The following is an 18,301-nucleotide window of genomic DNA, read 5'->3' on the forward strand; positions in this document are numbered from 1 at the left end:
AAAGTCTAGAGATGTGGGGGACGATGCCCAGGCTCTGAAGTAATGAATTCCTACTGATTCTCCCCATCGTTAAGTGAGATCTGCAGTCCTGGGGATGTCTTGCACCCTTTCTGCATCACTCATGCATTGCCTGCAGTAGTGTTTATTGAAAATTCAACACCGTTATTGATGCACCATAGTCCATTTAGTGGTTGGTAAATGGCTTTAATCAAGAGTTTTCTTTAAAAAGGTAATTTTAAATATCTGTGATATGTGCAGTCATACACACACATTGCATCGCAACTATTACACAAGAAGGGTTCCGGCCACTATGTCTCTTTCCCAACTCTTCAAACAACAAAAAAAAAAAGACAACTGATGAAAGATCAGGTAGTTTAGGAGAGCTTTCAAAGGCAGTGGCTACCGAATTGCCTTTGCGCTCCCAGGTGCGCAGAGGGAAGAAGCATCAGGTGTGCTTCCCCAGCCTCCACGGGTGCAGCCGACCGGCACGGTCAGACCGGATGCCTGCCCGGCGCAAAACCGAAGGATGCAGAATATTTGAGAGTGGTTTGGCCTCTGGCAGTCAGCTGTGGGAGCCGCAGGAATCAGGATTCAGGAATTTGGGTCTTTGTTTCAGGAACATTACTTGGAAAGTGTCGGGGCCAGCCGCAAGACGGACCGAAATCCCTCCTTTTATTTACGCTCGGCGCAGGGGGCAAGGCAGGGGACCCGACGGCACCGTCCCTCCTGGCTCCGGGGGCCCGAGGGCTCCTGGCCTCCTTGCCGGGAGCCGGCGCTCGCTGGGGGTCCCATCCCTTCCCGACCCGGGCATTGCACGGCACCGTCCCGACTCCAGATTCCCCGCGCCCCTGCCCGTGCGCCCAGCGGCGCGGGGCGGTGGGCGACGGTGGCAGCTGCAGCACACCGCGAGCTGGGCATTTTTCCGTATTTCTTCCCACCTTTGCCTCATCTGCGGGCCGCGCACTGCCCGCGCTGCTCATGGTAGAGCTGGGTCTTTAACTTCGCACACGGGGAAAGGAGCAAAGAGAGAAGTAGCCGGGACGGGAGGAAAGGAGGGGGGTAGCCGCGGCTCGAGGGGCTGCAGCGAGTGCAGCCGGCACCTGCCCCCGCCAGCGGCGCGGGGCGTCCTGGCGCCTCCGGACTTACTTTCTGGGGGTCGGCGTAGGTGCCCAGCCCCAAGAGCGGGATGCTGTTGCCGTCACTCAGCGGAATGCGGTGGCTCTCGGCGGTGAGGTTCATCGTGCCGGCAGGTAGGGCCGCCCCGGACCCGGGGCTGACTCCGCAGGGGGCGGGAGCCGCCGCTTCGCAGCCAACCGCGACCCCTGGCACCGGCACCCGCCGACGGCTGGACGGAGCGGACCGGGGGCGGCTCTGCGGGGACCGAAGGACGAACTGCCCGCTCCCGCCGCCGCGGAGCGCCTTTTTGGGGGGCCGAGCCACGTGTGCCCGCGGCTGCCCTGCACCGCGCCCCGCCGCGCACCGCCCCGGCCCCGCCCCGGCCCCGCGGCCACCGGCTCCCCGCGCACCGCCCCGCGCAGCGACGGCCCCGCCGCGACCCCCGCGGGGGACTCCGGCGGGGGCTGCGCGCACGCGAAGGGCTGCTCCGTGCAAGCCTCAAGGTGGGCCCGTGGGCGACCGGCACCTTGAGCGGCTTGGGGTATTGCTGCCCTACGCGGAGCTGCTGTCAGCAGGGCACGCGGCTTCCCGTGGGGCGTCAGGTCTTGGAAATTTCCCCACAGAGGTGTAGAATAGTTTCCACCTCTCCTTTCCAGTGGTTGAAACCCACTACTGTAGAGGCAAGGAGGGAAGGAAGGAAATCCCAGACTGGTGAGTAGTTTCTCTGCCTCAGCATGAGTCCCAAATTACAGTGAATGGGCTAAAGTTCCTCACTGTCTGGTTCTGCTCCACTGTGGAAAAAAACGTATGTATTTCTTAATGCTCATAGCTCAGAAGGAGACAATGGCCTTTATGAAATTCATCACACGGTCCATTTCTGGTCCTCATAAAACACACGGGGCCATGGTTTTACACCACTGCAAATGTACCTGCACTCTGTGCAGATATACCCTGTCCTGAGCCACCTGCTTTGTGACCTGTATCTACGCTGAGTTCTCCCTGTTTGATCTGGAAGTGCATGGTCTTTTATGTCTTCCTAGATCAATTTGAAATTAAGTCCTCAGGGAACATTATTCTTCAGCCATAACAATGGTCTTTGCCTGGCAGATTATTTAATCTCCTCTAATAATACCCTACTTGGCTTTCTGTGCATGGTAATAGTTCATCAGGTTATGCAATTCCAAGAGTGGTTAATGGATCCATTGTGATAAGTTATCTCTGCAGTTCTTGAAATCAACAGGTGTGCACTAGTTTGCATTTGAGGAAAGGTTAGTTGCTGCTAGGGCTGGGAACCTACTTGGAGAATACTCTACCACGAGACCCTTTTAGTGTAACTGGTTAGATACTTCAAGGGTCTCCTAAGAAGATGGAAAAATTGCGACTTCCACCTTTAGCAACATTCCAAGACTTCAGGACTAAGTGCAAGCCAACTTGATCCCAGCCCAAAAATTTCTAGATAGTTAGGATGTCCTGCAGGACAAAGGTAGGATGCTGTGGTGTGTGTAAAATGCTCCTTGGAAAGTGGACTGAATGTGACTGAGGTTTTCTGAGAGCCTGTGCTTTACCTGGACAACACAGTGCAAAGAGCTACCTGTAGGGTGGCTGGGTTCCATCTCAAAGGGGGAAGCTGAAGCGAACTGCAGCCTGGCTGTAGTTACTGTGAGCAGGCTCTTCCTGCTAGACCCTGTCCTCTTGTTGCTGCAAGCTGTGGGTACCTGCAGGTGCAGGTATTTACCTGTAACATGGAGGAAGAAACCCAGGGATCACCTCCCTGCCTCCCTGTTGTTCCCATGTAACTTATTACCATTTTCTACAGGAGAAGCTCCAATCTCCTCTCTCCCATGCCAACCATGCTTTAAGCACGCTCTGTAGGAGGACAAGTCAATGCCAGCTGCATGTCTGAGCTGTAGCCATCATTCTATTGTATTTTCAACAGAGGAGAAAACACATGGAGGGAGATGGAAATGGGGGGGAGTAGAGAAGAGTCTGATGTGGCAGAGGATGTTCAGAGACCTCCTTATTTCCTCTCCCATACTAGCATTCCATGAAGAGCCTCGGCTGCCCAGCAGCTGATTCCTATCCCTTAGCTTCTATTCTCCAAGTCCACTCCACAACCTGTTTTTCTGTAACTCCTCCCAATCCAGCATCTTGTGAGGAGTTTTAAGGCACAGTTTGCTCATTTGCTTTGGGCTTGGAGCACACCCAGTTTGCTCACGTGCTCTGGCAAGAGAGCAATGCGTGCCCTGAGCTGCGCATGATCCCAAGCTAAGCAAAGCACGGCTGTGTCTGTGGTGCCCATCCTGGGGAGAAGAGCAAGTGCAAGGAGGCTCTCTGGCAGGAGTGCACGAGCCTGATATGTGATAGCCTTCAGTGACAACTGTGAAAGAAGGATTGATGGACTTGCCATAGCTCACAGAACAGGGAGCTCGGGCAGGAGAAGGGCTTGTGCTTCTAGGAACAGGCAGGCAAAGATGTCCATCACCCGTGGGGCAAGCCAGCCATCCCAGGCACTCTTGCCCTGCTACGAGCCCCCAGCACTCACCAGGGTAACAGGCAAAAGTCACCTCACTTCCAGCTTCACTGCTAGACTGGTCCTTACAAAACTAGCCAGTGTGCTTGCCTGAGAAACTGGAGAAAGGCAGAGGGTTTTACAAGTCCTTGCCTCCAACCCTGCACCTTAACTGACAGCAAATAGTCTGAACACCTTTAACACATGAGACTTTTAAAGTCCCATAGCTGCTCTAGCTCCCTACCCTACTGTTTCAGTGCCTTTGCAGATTTTATATTAAACCTCAGAAAACAGATAGGGAAATGCATTTTTCCCCCCTTTACATCTGAGTTACTAATTCAAAAAAAAACCTTATTTCATCGGAGCTAGAAATAAATACTAGCAGGTTTTTGGTTGATAATGAGTATCCTTTAAAGAACAAAGGAAGCCGAATAATGGAGCCTGGAGCCTGTCACATGCAATACTTGTTAGTAATAATTTCTGTTAGCTGTTCAGGGAAGCGCATTTCTCAATTTCAGAGCTTAAATGACTTAACCAGACTTTTTACGAGGACGTGGTATCTAGCAACCCTGACTGCAAAACAATGCAAGTTTCTAGAGGCAAAGCACTGGCTGCTGGTTGTTGTTGATCAGTAACAATTCAGGAGCTTTTATAAAATGCAGATGTGATCTCAGTTCTTTCTCTAGGAAACAAAACCAATGAAGTTTCAGCCTGGCCTGACTAGCAAGTAATGTGTGCTGCCATCCAATCAACACAAGTTTGCCTTCTCTCTTAAATCCCACAAAAACACCTTCAGAAGCAACTGAAGTAGGTTTGTGATTCACGTCTTGATGGTGCAGAGTTTTAGAATTGCATTAGTCATCTCAGACCTAAGTAAAGAGCAGGGATTTCAAAAGCAGCACCTTATATGTGTTCTGTTCCCCACCCCCTGAATCTCCACACAAATAAAGTAGATTAAAAAAATAAAAAGAAAAATTAGATCTAAGTTTTTTGCAGGAAAATTGGGTCAGACATCTGAGGATTCTTGCTGTTAAAAACTTGCAGAAATCTCAGGTAAAGAAAGTTCTTAACGGCCTCCTTACCTGGGCAAAACTCGTCAGGCATCTTTTAAAGTAAAGAGGTCACCCTTTTACTCATTTTATCTCAAATTGCTGAGTACCCTGGGAACAGGAGAAAATGTGTGAGGCTTTTAAATATAGACTCCCCAGTTCTTGGAAGGAAGGAGAAAGAGTCATTGATTGAGAAAGACTGGCCCTGTCATCATTTATGTTTCGTGTTTTCTTGGACATTCATGGATTGCCCCCTGGGGTTTTTTTTGTTTGTTTTTGTTTTTTTTTTAACTTATTTTGGACAAGAGAATATGTTAAAAATAGTATTCTCCTGAATCATCTTGATCTGGGTGCGTTTACACACTGTAGATTAGATTAGTGAGATTCTAGAGGTGGGTGAAGTGTAGTGCCTAAAAATGAGCTTTTTTAAAAAAGGAAAATTGAAAGTACTTTTATAATACATTATTTATTAGATAAAAAGTGCATGTTGCTATAGTTTCTATTTTGTCTATGCGTCTGCTCCACTCTGTGTAATTATCTGCTAGAATGCATACTCTGCATGTGTTTTTAGTTAAAATTTCTTAAAACACGGTCTTAAAGTCTGCATATTTTCAGCCTAGTCCTTTAATAACTCACGTAAAATAGCATGTGTCCATCCTGCATGTGGAATATCTGCTTATGTATTTTCAACTATTTAGCTTAGAGATTTTGGTAGCATGAGTCAAGACTAATATTTATTTTCTATTTTGCCATTACCTATAATAAACTAACACATATCAAAGAAAACTTCTAGTTTCACTTTTAAACTCTAAGAAATAAGGTCTGTGTAGTGCTTAGTAGAGGGCCTATACATGAAGTGAGACTGCTTTTTTAGTTCTTGCTACTTCTGACACAATTGATATAAGCTGAACTGGAGAACTCTTCTCTGGTTTAAAAAAAGATGTTGTAGCATCATTTTATTCTATTTTCACAGATTATCACAATAATCATCACAATGTACTTCTCGAGGACACCTGATGAGGTGAGCGGTACCTTACACTGCCTTCGTGACTTCTTCACTTAGTGACCAAGGGATTCCTCACATGGAAGCATTTGTGATCTTTTCCCTTTGGTGATGTTTGTTGCACAATGAGGCTGATCACTGCCAGGACAACAGCCTGGGCTTTGTTGGGCAGTGTGATGTAATGGGCATTCTTAGTAGTTTTTATGCAAGCACCTTTTTTTCCCTAGCTGCTGCTGGTTCGTGTAAACTACTTGGCAAACAATGAAACACTTAAGTGGTGTGCTCTCTTTTTGTTTCAGTAACTTTTGTGTCTGCTAAGGATTAGTTCTTGGTAAATTCTTCTTTGAAAGATTACTTTCAAACTTTCAAGACTTACAGCTTGGCAGTGATGGGAATATGATATATGTACACTTTTTAGTGAAACTCTTCACTGTAAGTCCTGCAAAGCAGTATCTGTCCTCCAAAGACCTCATCTGGCCTGACTTTTCCAGCACTGATACAGCACTTCTGCTGGATCCCTAAGGAGAGCATGAGGACAGGGAGAAAATGTGCCTACCACTTGTGCCTGTGGAGAGATTTAGGAAAATACTTGATGGCTGGGTCACTTATCCCTTCTGCTTCCTATAAATGCTCTGTGGCTGCAGCTGTGATAAAAGGGAAATTCCTATGTATCCTTGATGCTGTTCCATTGCTTCTAGTAGCACTGGACAAGTGAAGCCACTGCAAGCCTTTGATCGCCCCTGGGATACAGGAGGAATGCCAGCAGCTGCTCCAGATTATGCTCCCACCACTCCCGCGGCTGTGGAGATGTGCTGGCACTGCACTGAGGCACAGGGGCTTCCCCAGAGGCCAGCCTCAGTGGCCATCTCGGTCCACCCCTGTCCCCATGCCACCTTGGGACAGGTGCAGAGCCCTGGGCTGTGGCATCCCCTGGAACGCCACTGCCACAAAGCATGTGCTGGGTGCTGTGGGATGCTCCTCCAGGGCGGGTGGCTGTACAAAGAGTGAGAGCCTGCTCAGCAGTTTAACCCCCTCTGGTTTGGGTTGTAGTCACTGAGTGAGGCTGTGGTGGATGCTGTACTAGAAGCAGTAGCCACACAGAGAGTAGAGGAAGCAAAACCTCACAACATGAGAGCCAAATTAGCCAGGCTATTTATACACCTATGGCATAGCACTAGAAGTACAACCCCTAACATGCCCTTTTTCCTTTTGGTGTCCAGTTCAGGAGCTGAGTTGCTCCATTAGCACCCAGGGAGTGCTACTTATGAGCTGAAAATCCCTGTGGAGGATGACGAGCTCCTTTGGAGGATCAGAAACTGCTGGGAAAGGGAAAGAGATGCTCAGTTTGAAAAGTAATCCTCCTAATCCTTCGGAAAGGTAATCCTCTAGTCTTTACCAGTGTCATTTACGTAGGCACTGCCTCATGAGCTTGCTCTCTTTTGGGCGCCGTCTTCATGCTCGAGTTTGGTGTTAGCAGGGCTTGCAACAAATTGAGCCAGAAGCCAGTTTATTTCCTCCCCTGACACTCTGTTTACTGATTTATCACTTTCTTCTAGCAGCAGTGTCTCAGTATTTGCTCCTGACTGTCTCTGCTCTGGCACATGCCCGACCTGGGAGCTGGTGAGTGCTGCCTCTCAGATCCCCAGCCAAAGGTCAGTAGTTGCATGGTGGCCTCTGGATTCCTCAGATACCGACCCTTGTCATGTGGGGAGGCATTAACCTTTGGCCCTGAGTAAGTGTCCTCGTATCTCACCTCAGTTAGTCTAGCCTGCTATTTGATCCTGTCTAATACAAAGCCCTTTCCTTTGGCATCCTGCAAATCTAAGTCCTGTCTTGATGATTTCCAGCACACCATCCACCTGATACTGGTGGGAGATACCCTCTGTGTTGCACCCAGGGCTGAGTAAGCAGTGGAAGTAGAGGCAAGTTTGAGAAGAGCTGATTGTGTGTTCACAGCCCCTCCTGCCTCGCAAGGGAGCAGTGGTGGTGGCTCCCTCAATGTAACCTCTCCACCCAGAATAGGGATAGCTACTCTGGAAAGATACTGCCTGTATCACGCAAAAAAAGATGTTTCCAGAGTTTGAGGTTTGGGGTTTTTTTTAACTCCTGATTCAGGGGGAGGGACTCACTGAGAGTCCCTTACTTTGAATCAGGCTCTTGGGACAGAGTTAGACTCATCACTAGATCTCAGCATTCTCCAAAAATGTGAGATTTCTCTTGTGTCCTTTTAATGCAGAACTTGGTCAGGGGTTCACCTCAGTGCACCACCACTATTCCTGCCAACTCCCATGTTTACTTGACATGTAACCTCACACATCTCCCTTGGGTCCATCTCAGGGCTGTACAGGAGTTCTTAGTTCAGCTCTGATGAATGATCATTTTACATCTGTGCACTGGATAAACAGCTGTTTTCCATGTTACCTGCTTTAGGAGCCTCACTGGCATGTTGTTTCTTTCCTTGCCTCCAGCAACAAGCAGACACAAGTGACCAATTGCAACAGGGCTGCACCAGCATCTCCTTGCAGTCGGGACAGTGTGAAAAATGCACATCATTTTTACACAGCACACCATATGTCAAATGGCTGCAAGATAAAATAGCAGGGAGTGGGCACTGGCAGTCTCTATTCCATATCTTTTGCTATACAAAAGGGTGAAAGCAAAACAGGTTTGGAGATGAGAGTCCCAAAGTGGCCAATCCCCTTTTGGTCACAACACTTCCAGCTGCAAGGCCCTTCTGGGGAAGCTCTTCCTTTGAGGTACATCTCACCTGGGCTCACCTGGGCAGGAGCCAAAATCATGAGGAAGAAATTATTAACTTGTAAAGAGAACCCCACAGGTAAAATCTGACCTCCTGCTGGTTTCTTTTCTTGCAGGTATTTCCCGTGGATGCTTTAAAAACAGATGGTATTGTGGGTTTTGCTGGTGCCACTTGCTAGTGGGCAATGCTCTGTGTCCAAAGGAACAGAAATTTAGGAGAGTAGGCTTTAAAACATCCCATTGATGCATTTTAGCCTACCTGCATTCTTTTTCAAGTGTGCCAGAGTGCTTTAAAAAAGCAGATAAGCTCATCTTTGCGTGGGTTAGTCCTTGTCCTGGAGCTGGCAGCCCAGGAGGAGGGCAGTGTTGGTGGGAGCAGAGTGGTGCTGCCAAAGGATGTGAACCCCATTTGAGCGCCTGTGCTTTATGAGCAGAGTTTTTATCAGGGCTGGTAGGATTTACAGCTGTGTTCAACTCTTCATTCCACATTTCATTCCAAGGTGCTGCAAGCAGACCACAGGGCAGGCTTTTCCTCTCAGTAGGCTCTCAGTTTGCAGTGGCTATTTCTTTTGTCTGCTCTGCAGACTAAAAAAAACTTTTTTTCATCTTCTGCCTTTCTTTTCCCAGATTGTCACTGAACTGTTGATGTTCATATGTACATTGGCAGATTGAGAAATCTCCTGATGTATGGTGAAACACATCATATTCTGCCAAGCTCTACCAGCCTATCACTTCCATACCACCTTCCATGCCACCTTGCCTTTGGAACTTCATCGTTAGATATTTGGGCATAAGCTTGAGTAAACCTACCTTTTATGAAAGTCCCATCCTTCTACCCTACCAGTTTTCCATGCCTCTGTCATCTTGTGCAATGAGGCAACATGATGTTAACCTCCTCTCTTCCGAGGCATTGTGTAGCATCTCTGCAAATCAAATAGTGGTGATCCAGTTTGGGATTAGGAAATAGAAAGAAGTGAACAATTCCTTGTTTACATAAGACTGGGAAAACTGTTGGGGCAGAGCTGGGGCTAGAACCCAGAATAAATCATGGGACTGTCTGTCATAACAAGAAAGGGGAGCTTGCAGCAACTTCTTTTTCTGAGATGATTTGTTAAATCTCCTGTAATCGGTTTAGTAAACACTAATAGAAGGGAAACAAAACAAAATGTTCTCTTCCAGCTTTCTTAGGCTGCGTGGTATCTCTCACAGCCATATGGGATTAATGGTGGCTGTAGGGTAGGATTGTGTCATAAAACTTTTATTAAATGTTTTAAAGCCAATTAAAGAGACATTGCCAGTTTGAGCTTTCTAAGATTTTACAAAGTAAATTTTTTCCATTGTAATCAAAGGGCCTTTGAAGTGCTAGATCCTGAAATTTTTAACCATTTAAGAAGTAAATTGCTGTATGTTCTCTGCTGATGCTGAGCCAATACTGTGACAGAAATTCAACTAGTTATGCACAGTACTGTTTTGGGCAGACAACAAATAAAATGCTTCAAAGCAGAAATTAATTTTTCCTATCTTCTTTCATTTACAGAAGTATTTTGAATCTTAATTGAAGCCTCATTAAGCGACATTTTAGACAGGAGGGTTTGGGTTCTCCTACCAATCTGATGATGTGTCTTTCAGATAAACCTTTCTTAAAACCCTCAAGTCTCCAAACTGAGAAATGAGACCTTTTGTGAGTGTAATACTGGTTATTAGAAAATCCACACCTGAATTTTGTTAAAAATCAAGCTTCCATTTCAGGTATATCATTCCCTTTATTGTAAGGTGTAAAACGTCCTTTTTTCCCTTGGAGAGCATTCAGCCTACATTTCAAGGAGCAAGCAGCCCTTGACAGGAAAAGGATCTGCAGGGCTCCGTGTCTAGGGTAGAAAGGAGATGGGTGGATGTAGATGCAGTCACAGTTTGCTTTCATAGGTAGTGATGTACTTGCATTCATGTGAGAAATAGGAATCTTTTGAAGGAGCTCAGGATATGCTTGGGTTTCTGGGCTGCAAGTACACACTGCTGGGTCATGTCCAGCCTTTCATCCTCCAGTACTCCGAAGTCCTCCTCAGGGCTGCTGCCTATCTCTTCATCCACCAGCATTTGCTCATACCAGGGGTAATTCCTTTTCAGTCGTTACTATGATCAAAACTCCAGGATCCTTGATCTTTAGATATGAGCCTGTCAGGGCACATCTTGGGCTGTTGTAGCATCCTCTGAAGGACAAAAGCATCCCTTGGATGTGGTCTACCTCTGTCTGTGAGAGGGCAGCAGAGGCTGAGGCAGCAATACCTTCCCCCCCACCCAATCCAATCTGTGCTCTTGGCGCACATCCTCAGCTCTGCGTGTTGCAGAAGGCTGACATGTCCCTGCAGCGTGCCGGGTGATTTCCTGCACACTTGCAGGGCTGATGTGTGCTTTGGGGAGCCCATCAAGGCTGGAGGTGAGCAGGCCTTGGCACAGTGTCACCTCCTGGGCTCACAGCTCATTGCTCACCCGCAGCTGGGACCTGACAGGCTTTTTTTGTCTCTGTTTTGTATAAATCTTCGTCACTGTAGCACTTCATCTGATATGACTAACACGCATGGTTTTTCTCTGCTCTCTCCCCTGAGGAAGGTGGGGGGAGACTTAGTGTGGGCAGTGCAGTATTTCTGCTTCGGTCTGGTTATTTTAGAAACAAACTTAAAAACATATGTTCATTTCAGTTCGTTTATGTGACAGAGACAAGGTCGAAGAGATATGCCTGGAAAGTGTAGCTGAAACCTCCCTAAGAGCTGGGCTGTGCTCAGGGATCAAGTTACATGGAGTTTATTGCAGGCTGGTATTTAAATTCACTATAGCCTACCCCATCATTGTATTTTTAAGGTCCCTTTCTTTTACAAATCTCTCAATTTTGTCTCCTTCTCCTTTTTGCACTTTTTCCATTTGTTGTTCCTTTCAGGACAATTTCATTTTTTGAAATATTCTCTGTTCTGCAGAAATCATCATCCATACGATAGAAACACGTTTGTACAAATCTTGATAGCCCAAATTTTCTCCTTGTCTAGATCCTCATTGTGTTGCATGTTGTGTCCTTGTTCCGCAATTCTACCTAAATTTCCACCCCTGGTGAGGCAGACTGTACCCTTGAAATACATGCGTGTTAATAAGGCAACAATTGGGATTGGCAGGAAATGGTGATGGAAGATTTCCTCATGAAAAAGTGAGGATTAGCAAGTCTGGTTTTCATTTTTCATCAAAGCAAAAGCCGAGTTTTGTAAATGATGGTGGGAGAAACCTGAGGAGGGGAGATTTCAGGAGATAAAAGCCTGTCTGCTGGGGTGGGAGGTGAGGGGGCAACTGGCTTCAAGACACAGCTCAGCTGGACCTGGATGTCAACCTGAAGCCCCTGCCTCTGTGAGTTTACTGGCTGGGGCTGCTCCTCTCCTGACCAATGGTTAAAGATGTAGAAAGTGAGAAGAAAAATGAGAAAACAAATGGCGATTAACTTAATCAAGAGAGGAGAGCACCTGAGTGTGAAGTAGGAGACAGAAGTTCAAGCCCTTGCTGAAATCTGTCACAAAAAGTAATTAAACTTTCTCCTTCGTGTTCTCCTCCAGTGCTGTAATCCCCGTGACTGCCAAAGCTCATCCTGCTTCTTGCCAGTCAGACTTTCCTTGGGGCTGGGAACTTACAGACACTCGAGTTCTTCTTCTGGGAAAAAGTTGCAATAAAATGCTTCCCAGCACTTGCAAGACTGCAAATAGGATTTGATGAATATGGTTCTCATTTGATTATACCTCTAAGCAACATCTTCTGTTTTTTTGCACAAGTATAGTTCAAAGTTTGTATTAAAAATGGGGAGGAAAGGTAAATTGGGATTTTTGGAGGGGGTTTGGTAAAGCCTGGCACTTTGTTACTGTGGTGATACTACGGAAATGTGATTTGTGGGTCCAGGGAGAATCTAAGTTGTGAAAGAAAAAGCTGAGATTTTTGGTAGGAGCACATAATTTTGAGCACTCCTTTTGACTTTTCCTCCTAGTGATATTGGTGGGGATGTGGTTAATTTTAATGGGAACAGGATCAGTGTATAAACCATGATAAGCCTTCACTAAATTAAAACTGGAAAATGTCTACTGAACTGCTTTGAAATGTCTGAATGTAAGTAAAAGGGATCAGAGGCCTGTTTCTTGCTCAGAGAATGTATTTGACTCAGTGGACTAATAAATTTTCCCAGATTTTATTTGAAAAGTTAGTTTAATGAAAGGTCAGTCCCATTTGTAAACAAAGCTGTCTGAATTTATTGTTAAGTAAAAGCATCAGGGGCTTTTGCAGTACTTGCCTCTGTGGCTGAGTGCCGGCACAGTTGCTTTTTAGAAAGCTTAGTGCATATGATTCTTTTTTATTAGAAAATAAACAGAAAAGACATGCCAATCAGTAGCTTCAAAAAGTCCTTGCTGCAATATCAGTGTAAGAGCTGTGCAATAGCCTCCTGATGAAATGGGAAAGCAGACAAGTTGTTTTCAGGCACTTTGGTAGAAAATTGAAGCTCTGGCCAGCTTAGTGAAAGGTTTATGAACCTTCTGGGGAGTCTCCACTACATTCGCCCAACCTACACTGATTTTTTCACTGATACTTTGGAATTAGGTTAAAACCAGTAGTTTGAGGATTCAAACAAAACAGAAAAGAGGAGAGAGGGACACTGAGGATGGGAAATCTTGTGCAGATACCTGCAGAAACCAAAGCAGCTGTTTGCTGTGTTGCACTGACAGGAGTGCTGTGCAGAGCAGGAGGGATGGCTGCCTCACAAACTCTTGGGTAAGGACACCTTTCTCACTCTCTCCCTATCCTGTGGCTGATATTGGCAGTGCTGCCTAGTTCTAATCACATTATCTGCCCAAACTAGAGGTCTATGAGGCCTGTGAGCACTCTGCAATACAGTGGGAGTGATCAGCTCTGCTTAGGGATCCAGGCTGCATGAGCTCAGCAGCTGCAGAAGTGGGATTGCCTCTCCAGCTATCCTTAATTGGTTTGCCATGGCAATGCCAACTTCAGCATGAGCTAAGATTCTGCTTTTTGGGCAGGACCTGTTGCAGTGGTCACATCACTTAAGTCTAGTGTCTGGAGTGCTTCGCATCCCGTGCCTGTGCCTCCTTCGCTTTTTATATAATGTGGCTTGGACGTGGTGTCGTTTTACTAGAACAACGCTTCTTAGGCACTGCTGTAACCAGAGATACCCTGACCTTACTGTCACATGCTGGCTATTTCTCGTGCCAAAACAAAAAGGTGAGAAAATAGAAACTAAAGGGATAGAGCAATCACCATGTACGTGTTCACATTTCTCTCTCATGAGCCTGTAAATAACCTAGTTTGTGGCAATGTTTCTGTTCGGGGTTTCTGCCTCATTTCTGCTTGGCAAATGGCTTTGGAGAGGCTTGGGAGGTTTTATGTGCTTTTTCAATGGAGAGAGAAAAAAGATAAGGGGGGTTTGACTGAGGCTGTCATGAGGCCGGTGAAGCTGCAGCACACCAGCTGGGAGCATGGCTCACTCTTCACGTGTGCTTAGGGAGGCAGCCAGGTTCCCAGAGAGGATGGACAGCTAGCTGGGAAGGAAAGGACAGCCAAAAAGGTTATGTGGTCACATGGCCAGGTTTTCCTTGGGTTGGCCTTCAACCCCCTGTCCCCATCACCTTTCCTAGGCAAGGGTGTCTTTCGAGGCTTGTGTAAAAAAAGTTACACCCTCTTAACTGAAGCTGTGTGTTTAAGCAGGTTTCCAGTAAACTAGTGCATGTGCCTGGACTCTTATTTCAGCATGAAGTTTTTTTAGGGTTTTTTTTTTTTTTTTTGACCTTTGTGTTATTTTAGCTTAGGAAAAACACTTAAGAGCAGACCGCAATTAATATACCATTTTCATACTACCTCAAAAAAATGCATGATATGGTGTTTAAACATGTAGAAAATCATGGAAGACAAAGCTTGATAAGCTTTGGTTCCTTTCCAGAAAGGTGAAGAGGAAAAGATTTTTCTTGGATCTGGTTTTTCAGAGTGAACCCCAGGCAGTCTCTGCTGTGCCTCACTGTACCCAGGCTCCTTCCTATTGTATCAGTGTGTGGTGCCTTATAGCAGCTCCCAAGACTTTAGCTTGTGACCTCTTAAAGAAAAATGCATGCTTCTCTGTAGAGAAACTCAAGGATGAGAGCACGGAAATTTCTGGCATTTGAAATTTTGTTTCAGTGTTCAAATTCTAGAAATGTATTTCTATTAAGTAATTAAGAGTCTGTTGACACTGAATGAAAATGACTGGAACATTAGGTTGCTGTATGGAAGAGCGACTTCTCGTGTGTTCTACCAGATGAGGAGACCTCATAATAGCCCAAAAGCTCTTCTGGAATCCCCAGCTGAAGGGACACAGCTTTTGTGATGGCTGCCTCTTGGCTCTAAGAGAGCTCATTTCTCTGAAAGCCAGAGCCCTTTTCTTGCCCACTCTGCCTTTGAACCAAGAAGCGTGAAACCTAAGGGATACTGTACGACTTCCTGAGTTTTGTGCTACGCGTGGATGGCTTGGCATTGTTGGTGCCAAGCGTTCAGATAAACGGGGGGACTTTGCATGCGGTGCGTCCCCTCTGAGTTGTCCCACAGGGGCCTGTCCCACCGGACCACCTCGGCAGCTGAATGAACAGCAGCTGTTCATTAACAGGGAACAGAGATCCGGCGCTGGCCATAGGAAGTAAAAGCCCCAGAGCACACTGCAGTAGCCTTGTTCTCCCTTTACAAAGCTGCTCTCTGTTAAACTGTGGTATTGACCCTCACTGGCGTACAAATGCCCTTCGTTAGGGTTTGCACGCTGTGTTATATGAGTCCGCAGTTAAAAAGCGAACGAACAAAACCTGCTTGTGGTAATTTACTGTAATGGCACTGGAAGTCAGCTTAATCAGGGAAAAAAAATGATTGGGGTGATTATGCTCAACTGTAGTGCTGGAAGGAGCAGGACAGCTGGGCGCTGAGGTGGTGACTTCACCGGTGATTGTGGAGGAGATGGATTATTTGCAAAATCTCAGCCTGACATGGCTCTCCCAGAATGCAGCCTGCTGCTAAGACACACATCCTTATATGTTTAATAAGGTGTTAGAACTGAACCTGAAATGTTCATTCGTATTCCCCTGTTGTGGATCATTTCAGTGACCATCTGGTGCCCCTTTTAAATTTTTTTTAAAGACTCTTTTGCATCCTGCACATTACTTTCTGTTTACCCTTTGGGCCCCTGCTTGGCAGGGTGCCATGGAATGTGCTTGGTGTCCTGTCCTAACTCAGCAAAACACTGAAGACAGTGCGTAACGATAAGCCATGGTGTTTCCGCTCCCACCTCGCCAGGAGAGCCTCATCTTACCAGCTGTGAGAGCAGCCTTTGCTTGGAAGGTGGGAGAAGGATGTGAGAGTTTGTACAAACGGTACTTTTATTCCCAGGGACATTTTTAACACTTATTTTTGTGACCTGCTCAGATTTGCATAGTTGAGTAGCAACAGCAGCCTGGTATCAAAGTGGTAGGAGAGAGATCTGGTCAAAGAAAAATAATTCCTTTCATGGGTCCAAGAGTTACTCTCTGACACTAAGAGCTGAAAGACTTCCCAGCTGAGCCACCATTTCCCCTGTGTATTAGTGCTACAATTGAAAACCTACCTGGGTTTTGCAGTGCGCAAATTCAGTTTATTTGCTTAGGTAGAAGAAAAGCAGTAACTCTATCCTTTCTGAACTGACCAGAGTGGAAGTCTGCATTTTAACCTTAAGAAGAGCTAGCAGCCTTGAGGAATGCCCCTAGGAAGTGGAACTCAAGCAATTACACTGAACGAACAATGAATTGCATATATTTCTAGTGTGTCTGAGTGCGTGGACATGATTGAGAGAGGGAAAAGAAGAGGAAGGACGGATTTGACACCAACTGTATTCAGTTTAGGAGGAAATGCAGAGGAGACTGTGGTTACAGACTGATTTAGGAGTGCATTGAGTCCGTTGAAGGAACCTGGTGTAAATGGCTGTGGATTTATGTTTTTCACATGGCAGCAGCCCCACTGCTGTGCTGTGGGCACATTCAGCCAGCAAAGCTGCATCACTTCCAAGAGACACAGGCTGAGAAAGCTGAGCCCATTTCCACCAGCACCACTGCATCTCCCCTCCAGCTTCTGCTGGGAGAGGTATTTTGGTGAGGGGATGGAACCAGGATGATTCCCAGGCCCTGGACAGGCCTTGCTGTGCTGGCACAGCACTGCTCTTTGAATTATCTGACAAGCTAAAACAGAAATGTTTTAAGTTTAGTTTGTTTAAGCGGCCTTTTGCAGTGGTGTGAGTACATGGAACATTTTAGTTGTCCTATCTTTTGCTTTGTCATGTGGATGACATTCTTACTCGATTTATTTAGCCAACGTATTTTGGCTAACGCTATGTTGAACTCTGCTCCAGGAGGCCTCTTTGGTTCAGGTGCCACCACAGCTTCTCTAGAAAGCAAGTCAGGATTTTTCTGGTCAACAAGAGTGCATTTGCATTTGTTCACTGTTGTTCCTCTTCCCTTATCTCTGTTTGTATTACGTTACCATTCAGGGTGTTCCTGCACTCGTCTCATGTTTGTATGGTGCCCAAAAGTTGACACTTCTGTAAGCTTGTAGTCTGTGTGTGATACAAAAAAAGTACCAGAGAGAGTGGCTAGAGATTGCTATAAAGACCTCAATGTTGTATTTTGTTCTCCTAAATGAAGTTCCTGCTGTAGATCCTCCTACATGCTGAAGTAAGGAATCTGTGTGAAAGTGTCTTCACTCCATGTGTGTTTATTGTCAAAGTCCTTCAGGCTTTGTTTGACTATTTTGATGCATCCAGTTTCTTATCTGATGCTTTCTGGTTACCTTTCCAATTCAGGGACAAAGTCCAAAGAAAGATTGGCATATGCTTATGGAGGGTGGAGTTGGCAGACAAATGGTTTAGCTCTGCCCCCTTTTTGATTGGAAAGTTGTCCTTGTCAAGTAACCCCAGCTGGGGTCTGAAACAGAGAGAGTTTCTGGATCTTCCTTAAGTGCTATTGTCACAGTGCCCAGAGGAATATACCTCATTTTAAATTGGAGGAGCATGACTGTTCCCTCTGTGTCACTTTGGTACCACAGACAAGTGGTGGGGCACATGCTCAGAGGGAGAATCAATGGCAGGCAAATGTCTCTCATGACTGTTTTCATGACCTGTCCTCAAGGACGTCCAGGGTTCGAGGTCCCACACCATCTCCAGGTGCTCCACTTCATCATCCCTACTGCTGGAAAATGGGCCCTTACACCTCTTCTGAACCTCCCTTCCCATGGTTTAAAGATTATTACTTTTTCTCGAACCCCCCAGAAACTCCATTGTGTATACTTTATATATGCTGTAGTGTAGAATGTTTGAATTTCTGAGAGAACACAGAAGAAAGCCAACTCACACCTCACAAGGTGACTCAGAGGCCTTTCTGGCTGAGCAAGGACTTGTCTGGAAGACAGAAAACTCCACTCTTACCATACCAGGACAGACTCAAAGCACCTAAGAGCATCCTGACTGATAGTATTTAGCAAGTGGCAAGGCTTGGATACTATGTGAGAATGGAAGTAATCTGAGAAGGTCTATTACAAAGAAATTGTGTTTTTTCTTGATAGGTACTTGTGATCTGCCATCCATCCGGAGTGGAAGCAGCAGTGATTCTGCAGCCTCCCTCAGGTTAGAGTGAGCAATTATCGGTGTGAACCAGAGTCAACCGTGAAATACCTAAGCACAGCAAGACAGCAGGGGATCTTGTGGTGATTATCAGTGAAATATTTATAACTGTGTCCAGGTAATTTACATGATGAGTTATTCACAATACTCCCTATTGGCAGAGAGGTTATTGAATG

The 18,301-nt window shown here is 46.2% G+C and overlaps 2 protein-coding genes across 7 annotated transcripts in view; one reads left to right on the forward strand and one right to left on the reverse strand.

Annotated features, from left to right (window-relative positions):
• Positions 1-1,471, reverse strand: part of AKR1D1 (aldo-keto reductase family 1 member D1) — a 34,947-nt gene extending 33,476 nt beyond the window's left edge. The window contains exon 1 of the mRNA XM_069003211.1: positions 1,147-1,471. Within this exon, the coding sequence (XP_068859312.1) occupies positions 1,147-1,239 (93 nt within the window). The 5' untranslated portion in view covers positions 1,240-1,471. The remainder of the gene's footprint in view (positions 1-1,146) is intronic.
• A 67-nt stretch (positions 1,472-1,538) lies between these two features.
• TRIM24 (tripartite motif containing 24) overlaps positions 1,539-18,301 on the forward strand; it is a 172,895-nt gene continuing 156,132 nt past the window's right edge. For 3 of the 6 annotated variants that reach the window (XM_069003205.1, XM_069003206.1, XM_069003208.1), the window contains exons 1-5: positions 1,539-1,827; positions 5,648-5,695; positions 6,898-7,054; positions 7,237-7,329; positions 18,068-18,128. The gene's annotated coding sequence lies outside the window, so the exon portion shown is untranslated. Of the gene's footprint in view, positions 1,828-4,320; positions 4,437-5,647; positions 5,696-6,897; positions 7,055-7,233; positions 7,330-18,067; positions 18,129-18,301 lie in introns of those variants that run through there. The other 3 variants (XM_069003209.1, XM_069003207.1, XM_069003210.1) reach the window with 3 other exon arrangements.

The sequence above is a fragment of the Aphelocoma coerulescens genome, chromosome 1A (assembly GCF_041296385.1).
Source record: "Aphelocoma coerulescens isolate FSJ_1873_10779 chromosome 1A, UR_Acoe_1.0, whole genome shotgun sequence".
Taxonomy (NCBI): domain Eukaryota; kingdom Metazoa; phylum Chordata; class Aves; order Passeriformes; family Corvidae; genus Aphelocoma; species Aphelocoma coerulescens.